Source organism: Rhinopithecus bieti, unplaced genomic scaffold (assembly GCF_001698545.2).
Source record: "Rhinopithecus bieti isolate Rb0 unplaced genomic scaffold, ASM169854v2 scaffold_7888, whole genome shotgun sequence".
Classification (NCBI taxonomy): domain Eukaryota; kingdom Metazoa; phylum Chordata; class Mammalia; order Primates; family Cercopithecidae; genus Rhinopithecus; species Rhinopithecus bieti.
In genome coordinates, this window is record NW_016805944.1 from 594,324 (window position 1) to 606,580 (window position 12,257).

At 56.0% G+C, this 12,257-nt stretch overlaps 1 protein-coding gene across 1 annotated transcript in view; it reads right to left on the reverse strand.

Annotated features, from left to right (window-relative positions):
* Positions 1-4,943: 4,943 nt before the first annotated feature.
* PPP5C (protein phosphatase 5 catalytic subunit) overlaps positions 4,944-12,257 on the reverse strand; it is a 43,705-nt gene continuing 36,391 nt past the window's right edge. The window contains exons 6-13 of the mRNA XM_017874323.1: positions 12,075-12,173; positions 11,090-11,195; positions 8,773-8,915; positions 8,553-8,640; positions 7,581-7,621; positions 7,298-7,476; positions 5,673-5,754; positions 4,944-5,512 (exon numbers count right to left, since the gene is read on the reverse strand). Of these exons, the coding sequence (XP_017729812.1) occupies positions 5,450-5,512; positions 5,673-5,754; positions 7,298-7,476; positions 7,581-7,621; positions 8,553-8,640; positions 8,773-8,915; positions 11,090-11,195; positions 12,075-12,173 (801 nt within the window). The 3' untranslated portion in view covers positions 4,944-5,449. The remainder of the gene's footprint in view (positions 5,513-5,672; positions 5,755-7,297; positions 7,477-7,580; positions 7,622-8,552; positions 8,641-8,772; positions 8,916-11,089; positions 11,196-12,074; positions 12,174-12,257) is intronic.

Genomic DNA, 12,257 nt, shown 5'->3' on the forward strand with positions numbered 1-12,257 from the left:
GGCGTCCTCTCCGCGCTCGCCGCCACCCGCAAAAGCGAGAATTTTCTTTTTTTGAGACGGAGTCTCGCTCTGTAGCCCAGGCTGGAATACAGTGGAGCGATCTCGGCTCACTGCAACCTCCGCCTCCTGGGTCCCGGTTCAAGCAATTCTGCCTCAGCTTCCTGAGTAGCTGGGATTACAGGCACGTGCCACCACGCCCAGCTAATTTTTTTTGTATTTTTAGTAGAGACGGGGTTTCACCATGTTGGCCAGGCTAGTGTTAAACTCCTGACCTCTGATCCGCCCGCCTCGGTCTCCCAAAGTGCTGGGATTACAGGCGTGATCCACCCCGCCCGGTGGAGAAATCTTAAAAAGACCGCTAACAAAAATGCTTTGAGGCCGGGCGTGGTGACTCACGCCTGTAATCCCAGCACTTTGGGCAGTCGAGGCGGGCAGATCACGTGAGGTCCGGAGTTCGAGACCAGCCTGACCAACATGGTGAAACCCCATCTCTACTAAAAATACAAAAATTAGCTGGGCGTGGTGGCGCACGCCTGTAGTCCCAGCTACTCAGGAGGCTTGAACCCGGGAGGCAGAGGCTTCAGTGAGCCGAGGTCGCGCCACTGCACTCCAGTCTGGGCGACAGAGCCAGACTCCATCTCAGGAAAAAAAAAAAAAAAAAAAAAAAAAAAGCCTTGAGAGCTGCACAGCTCTGGGGAAAGTCGTGATTCTGTTCAGGGGTAAGGTTAGGGACCATCCATGTACTAAAAATGGAAAAATCAGATTAACCAGGCAGGATAAATTCTTGCCATCATAAAATTTTTGTTTGCTAAAAGGGGTCAAAAGCTTTTCCCCAGATATTATTTTAGCATTTGGCATCAAAGGGCGGTTGCAAAGACCCTAAGTGCCTGTAAACCGCCTGACACGTAAAGTGCTCAATGCTACTGCAAACTGGTTCAGGGCACAGACTCTGCAGCCAGTCAGCTGGTGCTCAAGTCCCGTTCTGCCACTTGCTGGCTGTGTGACTCTGAGTATGTAACTTAACCTCTCTGTACTTCAACTTGCTTATCTGCAAACTGGGCATCTGAAAAGTGTCTGAGTTGGAATGAAATGTTAATGCGTGTAAACTGTTAGAACAGAGCCAAGGGGCCAGGCGTGGAGAATCACCCTGCTGCTCCTCGACTTATCCTGAAATGGGTGCCCACCCTGCCCCTCCTGGTCCCTTCAGGTTTTCACTGCTTCCACACGTTTTCCAGTGTCCAAATTCCTCAACCTGGCTCCCCACATCTGCTGGACCCTGGAGATGAGAGCCACAGGAGGGTGTGGGCAGAGGGAACCATCGGCCCAGTTCCTCCATCTGCCAGGTGTGGTGCTGGCAAGGAGGGGTGGGGTGGTGGCCTGTCCCTCTGGCTGCCAAGCAACTGACATCCCCCATAGGTGGGAGGCAGGCCCTCCCCCCCACTGGTGCTATGGACGTTAGGTCATCTCTCTGCCTGCCCTGGTGGCCAGAGCTTGGGTCTGTGACCTAATCATGGCCATTGACAGATGAGGGCCGGGGAAGACAGCGTGAAAGGGACCAAGAGAACGACAGGGAGACAGAACTCAGGTCCTTCCTGCCTTGGAGTCTCTGCTCCATCCAGCTGGGTGGATGCCTGGGTCCATCCTGGTCCATCCTCCCCCAGGTTCTCTGGTCTTTACTTCACAGCTTCCTTGGTCGGTGGTGAGGCTTCTTTGGACCCCTAACTCATGTCCACGACTCCTGGAAGTTCACATCTGCTCCTGCCAGACCCTGAGACTCCCCAGCAGCCTCCGACACCATTGCTTAGTGTCCACACCTGCCCCCAGCATCTCCCCCACCTCCGTGTGCCTGGCACGTCCCCAGCTTGATGACCCTGATCCAAACTGTAAGGTGTCCCCTACTTCAGCAGACTCCTGTGCTCAAGCGATCCATATGCCTCTGCCTTCCCAAGTGCTGGGATCACAGGCGTGAGCCCCTGTGCCCGGCCAGCCCTGGATGTTCATCACCTGCCTCTATGGGTGTCTCTCGGTCACACTCCCTTTTGGAAGTTACTGTTTCTTTTTTGTTAGATTCATTGCCTCTAAGTTCAGAGCCCTACTCACGTGTATTTATCCCCCTTGATTCCCCAAAACGTTATTGGCTTACCCAGACCTTCCCCCATTAAATGCTTTCGCTCCCTCCCATATCCTTTCCGTTTCCCTGAGCCCAGCTCTGTGGCGTTGATCTGCTCAAAGTTCTGGTCCTTCTGGTGGGTGTGCCTGAGTCTCTTTGTTCTGACTTTACCAAGACATTGGTCGCCGTAAAGACCCCATCTCTTGCAGCATCTTCTGAATTTCTCTTCTCGTTTAAAAACTTCCTCCAATAGCCACTTGGAAAAAGATAAAATTAGACCCATTCCTCATATCACATACAAGAAGGAACTCCAAATAGACTGGAGATCTTGACATAAAGAAGAAACCCGAGGGAACTTCCCTGAAACCCGGGTGTAGGGAGAAGTACCGACTCCCACGCCAGCACAATTAAAGAAATACTGATACATTTGGCTTCATAAAAATAAACTTGTACCGTGGCAACAAACCACAAGTGAAGTCTAAAGATAAAAGACAGTCTGGGATATAGACTTTCACATGGTTAACGTGGTACAGTTTATGTTATGTGCTTTTCACCACCATTTAACAAAAAAGGACAGAATGGGGAAAAATGATCCGCAACGTACATCACAAGCATGGGGCCTCTGCTGTGTCCCCTCCGCGGCGCTCCCACTGGAGAGCCCAGCCACACCCGGCGGGGAGGAGACGGCGGCCGGACAGGGAGCATTCTTCAGTCTCGGGGAGGGGGAGGAGGGTGATCATCACAAACGTCCATGTCAAAGACAAAGAGGGGCTGGGGAAACGTTGCAGATTGAAGGAAATGAAAGAGACAATTGAATGTGAGGCAGGACATTGCTGAGGCAAGTGCTACAGCTGGAATGCAGTTGGTTGATTTAAATATAAACATTGAATGCTCCCATGAGGGACCCAGCTGCCACAGTGAGAGCAGCTCAGGCCACATGAAGGCCACACGCAGGCGCCCCAGTGCCGGCCCAGCTAACGGCCCACAGCAACTGCAGTCACGGGAGTCAGCCCCCATGGAGTCCAGCCGGGCGAGTCTTCGGATGCCTCCAGCCCCAAATGCCCCCTAACCACAAATGCCGCAGCCCTCAGGTGCGCCCTGCACAGCCAAGCCCAGCCAATCACAGAACTGAGGAAGACAGCAAGGCGTTCATTGTTTAAGCCGGTGAGGGTTAGGGTGTTTGCTATGCAGCTGTGCAGCACGGGAGTAGCCTTGACTAAAGAAAAGGCTGGCTCATCATTCTCAGCAAACTATCGCAAGAACAGAAAACCAAACACCGCATGTTCTCACTCATACGTGGGAACTGAACAATGAGATCACTTGGACTCGGGAAGGGGAACATCACACACCGGGGCCTATCATGGGGAGGGGACGGGGGGGAGGGATTGCACTGGGAGTTATACCTGATGTAAATGACGAGTTGATGGGTGCAGCACACCAACATGGCACAAGTATACATATGTAACAAACCTGCACGTTATGCACATGTACCCTAGAACTTAAAGTATAATAAAAAAAAAAAAAAAAAAAAAAAAAAAAAAGGCTGGCTCCTGGAGGTCACCTGGGAGCCTGTGGCATGTCCTCCCTCATAGGAACATCTCTTTTATCTGGGGCCCTGGGCCACAGTGGACAGTCTATGCTAAGGATGTGATTTAGGGCGGGGGCCGTGGGTCTCTCTGGAGGCTACGGTCAACCATGTGGGGTGAGCAGTCCCCATGACCAACCCCTGAAGAAAACCCTGGATGCAGAGGCCTGGGTGAGCTTCCCTAGGTGACCACACTCCAGTACGCTGTCGCATCCACACGGGGAAAATGAGCGCCGTCCACACGACTCCACAGGAGAGGGCAGCAGGACACTCACGCCCGCCTCTTCCCTCCGCTCATTCTCACCCCCATCTTTTCACTGTAATGGACCCTAACTGTGAGGATAATGGCTGCTCTGGGTCCCGGGAGACCTCCTGAACTGCAGCAGCAGGGAACCCCGACACCCAGTGAGTCCGAGACTCCCATCAGGTCTGACACGCCCTCCCGACAACCATGGTGGCTGCTTTTGTCTTTCCCAGGGAAATGAATGGCAATGGCAACCTGGGCCTCAGGCCTGTTTTCCCGAAGCCATGTGTACTTGGCTTCCGGAGCCCGGCGCACCTGCCCCCAGAGGGCGGTGCACTCACTGCCAGGCTGATGGGCCTTAGAGAACGCCTCCCCAGCACCTACGCGCAATCAGGACGGCAGATGCCTCATGTCTGCCTGGGAGGCCTCCAAAGGGCCCAACGCTCCTGGACTCGGCCCTGCAGGAGTCATTTGCTCTAGACCATCCCCCAGTGCCACTTATCACCGGAGAAAGCTGAGTCCAGAGGAGCTCAAACTTGGAAACACAATCTCTCTGGAGGACCGAGGCCTAACGGGGCAGCCTGAATGGGATCCAGCATTAACCGTGACTAAGAGCCACCTGGGAGTGAGACAAGGGTCCTCTTGGTCTCCCTCAATGACTGGAGACGCCTGCCTCATCGTGCTAGGCCCACTGCTGGGCCTACCCTGAGCAGGGAGCAGGGAGCGGCACTGTCACGCTTGTTGCTGGAGCCAGCAAAGGGTGAGGAGCTTCTTCAGCTTCCTCTCTGCTCCACTCAGTGCTGGCCTCATCGGCCCTACCCAGGTGACAGAACTCTCCCCCGAAGCCCACGGTGCTGGACAGAGGCAGCGGCCACTTGAGCTGTCAGCGCAGAGCTGGGTGGGCCTGGCCAGTGGGACTTCGTGGCCTCCCCACCCTCCGGATCTCCTCAGCAGGCAGGCAGTGATGCAGGCAGCTCCTGCGGCTCCACCATCCAGAGACAAGCTGACTTCCGATAATGACTTTATTTTAACATATTTAATTACAGACATAAAATAGCTGGGGAGGGGGGTGAGCCCCAGCCTAGCCCCACCATGGGGCTACAGAAGGGGAGGCGCAGGCGAGGCCCCCCTGCTAACCCTCTCTCTGGGGGTCTTCCTATGGCAGGGCCCTATTGCTTGAGTGGGGGAGGAGCCATGCAAACGAGGGGGGCAGGGCAGCCACTCAGCCCCACCCCACCCCGAGGACTGCCTCCCCACAGAATGCCCGGGCTGTGCCCCCAGCCCCAGCTGCTCCACCTCCTTCCTCTCTGTCCAGGGAGCAGACCCTCTGGCCAGCCCCTGACTCTGCCCCTACCCCCTCTGCAAACCTAAAGGGGAATAAATACAAACTTTACAAAGTAAAAGGGGGTCCAACGTTGCCCTGGGGCGGGGCCTGCTCTGCCCCTGGCCCAGGGCCGGGGTCCGGTGGGAGTGGAGGGGCCCTGGGGTGCAGGCCGCCCCGCCCTTCGCCTTACATCATTCCTAGCTGCAGCAGCGTGTTGGCGTAGGCCATGGGCTTGACGTTGGGATGAGGCTGTGGGGCCGGGGCAGGTGGGATGGACAGAAGTCACAACGGAGCCCCTGAGCACCCAGAGTACCCACCGGCGGAACCTATCCCCGTCCCTTACCAGGGTCTCAGCCTCTTTGTCCCCAGGCCAGGATGGGAAGGGCGGGGGCCCTGAGGGGTGACTCACCACTGCTGTGAACTGGTGGAACTGAGGCCTTAGGTCGGAGCCCTGGAGGTGGATGTAGGAGGCTTTGTTCCCCATCTGGTCGCTGCAGGGACAGGAGCAGAGTGCACAGGGTGGTCAGGGCTGGGCAGGGCTGGAGGGTTAAGACAAGGAAGGGCTGGGCAAGAAGGGACAGAGAGAGGGAGAGGGAGGGACAAAGCCACGACAGACACAGATGAACAGAGAGACAGGGACGGGAAAGACAGGAATCCAAGGGGAAAGAATGGGAAGGGCAGGGGGATGAGGATGGGAAAAGAGGGTGGGAGTGGGGGAAGCGGGAGCAGGGAGGGGCAGGGCGTAGCTCACGGAAGTGGATGCTCGCCAGACCCCACTAGGAATCTGACCACGCCTCTAGCTTTGCCCACCCGGAGACGCAGGGAACAGAGGAACGTGTCACACGGCACCACGGGGATGCAGTCAGCCTAGTCCAGGACACAGGTGACTCTACAGCAGGCCTATTCTTGTTGAAGAAGAATTTGTTGAAGAAGCCTATTCTTCAACAAATAAATGATGGGGGTGGGGAAGAGACAGGGAACTCATAGGCAAAGAGACAGAAAATGTGGGCCTTGTTTGGGTCCTGTCTGGAAGAAGTCAGCTGGAAAAGACACTTAGGAGAGACCAGGAGAAAGAGAACTTGGCAGGATTCGGGTGAGGGCAAGGGATCAGCACTCCTTCGTGTGTGTGTGTTTTGAGATGGAGTCTTACTCCTGCCCAGGCTAGAGTACGGTGGCGCGATCTTAGCTCACTGCAACCTCCACCTCCCAGGTTCAAGCAATTCTCCTGCCTCAGCCTCCCGAGTAGCTGGGATTACAGGTGTGCACCACCACGCCTGGCTACTTTTTGTATTTTTAGTAGAGACGGGGGTTTCACCATGTTGGCCAGGCTGGTCTCGAACTCCTAACCTCAGGTGATCTGCCCGCTTCGGCCTTCCAAAGTGCTGGGATTATAGGCGTGAGCCACCGTGACCAGCCAGCACTCCTTTTTAAAAGTGTGAACATGATATTGTGGTTAAGAAAAAGACCCCGGTCGGGCGCGGTGGCTCACACCTGTAATCCCAGCACTTTGGGAGGCCGAGACAGGCGGATCACGAGGTCAGGAGATGGAGACCATCCTGGCTAACACGGTGAAACCCCGTCTCTACTAAAATACAAAATTAGCCGGGCGAGGTGGTGGGCGCCTGTAGTCCCAGCTACACGGGAGGCCGAGGCAGGAGAATGGCGTAAACCCGGGAGGCGGAGCTTGCAGTGAGTGGAGATTGCGCCACTGCACTTCAGCCTGGGCGACTGAGCAAGACTCTGTCTCAAAAAAAAAAAAAGAAAAAGACCCCTTTCCTTCTGAAACGTGCTGGGCAATCAATGGGAGGAAGGTAAAGTGCCCGGGGCTTGCTGTAACACGGGGCAGCTGGTCAGTGCCCGCAGGCTGGTCCCGCTGGTGCTGCAGAAGTGGGTGATGCTCACGGGGGTGTTCGTCATGCTCTTTTATCTGCTCTTGCCTGTCTTTGAAATGTTCCATCATAAAAAGGCAAAACAAAGCCAAGACAAAAACCCATGGCTTGGCAGAGGCCCTGGGCAGGAAAGGCAAAGACATACCAGTAGTTGGGGGCAGAGAAGACGGTGACACATCGGCCTCCGTGAGCCACCTCATAGCCCTCGGCCTTGACCTCGTGGCTGCGGATGATGTAGTCCAGGTTGTTCTCTTCCAAGAAGGCCTTGGTGACGTCAGGCCCAAACTGACAGCTCACGCCCCGCTTGCTGACCGAGCGCCCGTTCTGAGGGTGGGCAGATGGGAGAGACGGGGTTCAGGGTGACTGTTTGCCTCCACCTGCTGCCCACAGCCCACACCCACCGGCCCTGCACCCCACCCCAGACTCACCTGCGGCTGTGGATCTGACCAGAGCAGGTCACACATGGGACCTGGTGGGCAGTGAGGAAAACATTAGGAACCTGTCCACCTCCCCGGGGGTGGTCACTCACAGGCCACCTCCTGGCCCGGCCAGGTGCCCACCCCATGGCACAGCCTGGGTGGAGACTGGGCAGGGGACATCCAGCACGGACATGGACATTCAGGACAGGTGACTGTGATTCTGAGCCACCCCCTCCCGCTCTGCTGATCTGCCCTCCACACCCCACTCAACCCCGATGGCCCCAAAGCCGGACAGAGCTTTCAACGCCACTATTCAGATCAGGCCGTCTCCCTGCTCAAAGCCTTTGGCAGCTCCGCACTGCCCTAGGAACAAAGTCCTCACTGAGGCCTGTAAGGTGCCACAGGATTTGGGCCCAGTGAACCCCATGTCCAATGTCAGCCCTCAAAGCACAGCCCTGCCTGCTCGCCAACTTCTCCCTGCCTTGGGACCCCTCCTCGAGCCTGGAATATGCTCTCCAGACGCCTCTGCTTCTTGCAGTGTCAGCTCAAACCTCGCCTCCCTGGAGAGGCCTTCCCGACCACACAGAATGGGCCCACCCAATCCATGTCCTCTGCAGCACTTACAGTGTGCATGTGCGTGTGCACCGGTGCGTGAACTCTCTGAGGTGTGCCTGCCACCAGGACAGGAGCCCCAAGACCTCCCCTCCCTCCAGGGGTCCGCAACTGAACTCACAAATAAGGACAGGCGTGCTCAGGGGTCACCGTGCCCTCACCCTGCACCACGGTCATGACTGTGCTCGCCATCACAACCCCATGAAGGAGGTGCATTGGCCCAAGTCACAGGTGAGGAAACTGAGGCTTAGACCCGCTGTTCCTTGCAAGGGCACAAAGCCCATCCTCTGAGGCAGGGCTGGCTTGCAGGGCAGATCTGAACCCAGGTTGCCCCTTTCTGCTGGAGACACCCGGCCCCACCCCGCTCACCTGAATCTGGGGGTTGTCGATTTCGCTCGATTTTCCGGATGTCATCCAGGGTGACGCCATCTTCACTGAACAGGCCTCCGTGCATGATCTGGGGAGTTGGGGGATGCCGCTGTGAGGGAAGGTGCCAGCCACCCACAGGCCCCGACTTCCTTCACCAGCACACATCTGCCCAGGTGTGGCTGGGCAGGGAACCCACACTCAGGGCTCACGCCATCCTCACCAGCACTTTGCCGTTGATGCACTGGGCCAACGGGAGCCACTCGAACACCTCGCTGAAGAGCTCGTACATCTGGGCTGTGTACTTGGCCTTCACCTCACCCTCAAAACCGTAGATCTGGTTCATGTTGTCTGTCTCGTGGTTGCCTGGAAAACACGGGGACAGAAGAGAAAGCTCAGCCTCCAGGTACATCAGTTTCCTCCAGCCAGGCACCCTCAAGGCCCAGAACTGTGCGTGTGTCCCCTGCCCCCGTGGGCTTCACGCCTCCCATTGTGGTGCCTTCCAGATTGGAGGTACCAAGGGTGGAATCTTGACAAAAAGTAGGTCCATGGCTAGGCACTGTGGCTCATGCCTATAATTCCAGCACTTTGGGAGGCCAAGGCAGAAGAACTGCTTGAGCCCAGCAATTTGAGACCAGCCTGGGCGATATACTGAAACCTCTCTACAAAACAATTTTAGAAATTAGCTGGGCATGGTGGTGCGTGCCTGTAGTGCCAGCTACTTGGGAGGCTGAGGCCAGAGGATCACTTGAGTCCACGAAGCAGAGGCTGCAGTGAGCTATGCTCATGCTACTGCACTCCAGCCTGGGCAACAGAGCAAGACCCTGTCTCAAAAACAAAAAGTAGGCCCATCCGCAGAGCATGTGCCCCAGCCCAGCCCACGCTGAGCTCCATCCTTTTGTCTCAGACAGAAGCACCTGGCCTCCTTCTTCCCTTCCAGAGCTTGGGGGCAAGGAGAAGGCTGCCCAGTCTCGCATCTGCTCAGACTCTGCTTGTCCAACTCCTTGGCCTGAGTGCTTGTTGCCTCCTGCAACGAGGCCCACAGTAGGGGCTTCCTGAGCTATGGCCCTGTGCTGGGCACTGCTGCATGAACCCTGTGAGCCCAGGGACATAGGCATGCAGGCTTCGCCCCAGCCTATCACTCCCCTCCCAACTCACCCCAACCCTGCCATGGGCAGGGCCTCCCCTGTGTGGCCCTCACATCCTGGTGAACTCCTCTTGTCTAATCTCCTGTGGACACCAAGAAACTTATATTTTCAACACCCCTCAGAACCTCACCCACATTCCATGTCTCCTGAGTCTCACAGCCACTTCCAAAGGGGAGCTCCTCAGCTCCTGGCCACACCCTGCTCTACGTCTCCCCGTCTTTGTCACTGGCAGCCACAGTCCTCCAGATGCTCTGGCCAAAACCCTAGAGGGCCCCTTTTGTTCCCTCTGTATCACACACCTGTGTCTGTTCCTCCAGCAAATACTCTGGGCTCTACTTCAAATTTCATTTTTTTGTTTTTTTTTCAAAGAGACAGGTTCTCGCTCTGTTCCCCATGCTGGAGTGCAGTGGTGTGATCATGGCTCACTGCAGCCTCACACTCCTGGACCCAAGCAATTCTCCCACTTTGGCCACCCAAGAAGCTAGGACTACAGGTGCACAGTGCCACCATGCCTGGCTTTTTTTTTTTTTTAAGACTGAGTCTCATTCTATCACCCAGAATGGAGTGCAGTGGCGTGATCTCAGCTCACTGCAACATGTGCCTCCCGGGTTCAAGCAATTCTCCTGCCTCAGCCTCCCAGGTAGCTGGGATTACAGGCGTGCGCCACCATGCCTGGCTAATTTTGCATCTTTAGTAGAGACGGGGTTTCACCACATTGGACAGGCTGGTCTTGAATTCCTGACCTCAGGTGATCCACTGCCTTGGCCTCCCAAAATGCTGGGATTACAGGCATGAGCACCTGGCCTTTTAAAAAAATGTTTATTAGAGACAAGGTCTCACTGTGTTGCCCAGGCTGGTCTCAAACTCCTGGGCTGAAGTGATCTTCCTACCTCGGCCTACCAAAGTGCTGGGATTACAGGTGTGAACCACCACACTCAGTTCCAGGCTCTACTTCAATCAAGAGAAGCCAAATCTGACACCAAGCCTGAATCTGAGGGGGCACAGCTGCCTTGTCAACAGTCTCTTTACTCCCACCCTCAGGCCCTGGTCTGTTCACTGTCACTCAGCTTAACTTTAGTGCCAGATTTAGGGCAACCCAGGAGCCTGTTTCATGCCCTCGTGCAAATCAGAAAAAAGGGGCCCATCCTCAGACCCTTGTTGCCATCTGCTAAAAAATGGTCAGAGTAAACATCCGTTTCTACACTATGATATACATGCGTCCTTTGGCGTGATGTTATTGTGCAGTGCACAACATACTCAACCTTAAAAGGCCGCCCTGTGAATGAACTCCGAGTCCACAAAATAAATACAGCTGCAACTATGATCCTTGCAGAGTGAGCGCCCCGCCCAGGATCCCACAATGAACCCAAACCTTGTCACTTCCCAGCTCACCTCGGAGTAGGTGAAAGTGATCTGGGTACAGGAGCTTGAAGCCGAAAAGGGTGAGGATCACTTCTACAGAGAAGGAGCCTCGGTCCACAAAGTCACCATTAAATATCTGTCCTGCTAAGGAAAACATGGCAAGCGTGGAGGGGAAGGGGTGGGGTGGGGGGTGGTGGCAGAAGATGGGCCAGAGGGGTTGCTCCTGCCTGGTCTCAAGGCTCCTGTCAGCACCTCCCAATCAGTGAGGACTTGGCAGGGTGCAAGGGGTCTGGGTTTCTAACCCTTTCCTCACTGTGGCTCCAGCCAGAGCTTGGTCGCTGAGCCTCAGTAGTATGGCACTGAGGACCCTGCCTCCTGTCTCCCAGGAAAGCCAGTGGTGGGGAGGTGCGGGGACCAGTCAGTCCACCTGCTTCAGCTCTCCTCAGACAGGCCTGAGCCACAGGGGAGATGGGACACAGACCCTCCCACCATTCACCAAGCAAATACCATAATATGTAGAGATACTTACACAGCATCGAGCGTGGGCCAGGCCCTGTTCTTAGCCTGTCCTCTCAGGAACTGTTGAGTAACAGGGTTGCACATATTATCATCCCCCTTTGCAAGTGGGGATACTGTGACACCAAGCAGTGAAGTAACCTGCTTCGCTCACACAGCTGGGAAGTGGCAAAGCCAGGATGGAACCCAGGTGTGGCCAGTGCCAGGTGCCATTCAAATGCGATCCTGAGGCAGATGAAGACAAGCCAGGGCCCAGAGAGACTGAGCTACCAGCTCAGGTCCTACAGCCGCTGGGTGCTGGCCCAGGCCTGTCCGAGCCTGGAGTCTGGGGTGCGTGGCCAGCCTGCAGCTCCACCCACACCTTGGCGCCGCAGCATGGCCAGGCCTCTCCTTTCCAAGGTCACGTCTTTTCCCTGGCAGGGGCTCCTCCCCCTCTGCAGATCTGAGGCTGGGGCTGCGGGTGGAGGTGGGGAGAGGGTGGCTCTGCTGAGAAGGATACATAGGGATTGGTCTCCGAGGGTAAACCGTTGAGCTCGAATATGTTGAGGAGGTCATAGAACTGGCCATGGGTGTCCCCGCATACTGTAATCTTCTCTGTCTGAAAGAAAAGAGGCCACCGGAGAGGGAGGGGCCCAGAGAGAGACGTGGGGAGGGGGCAGAGGTGAGGGGAAGGGTAAGAGTT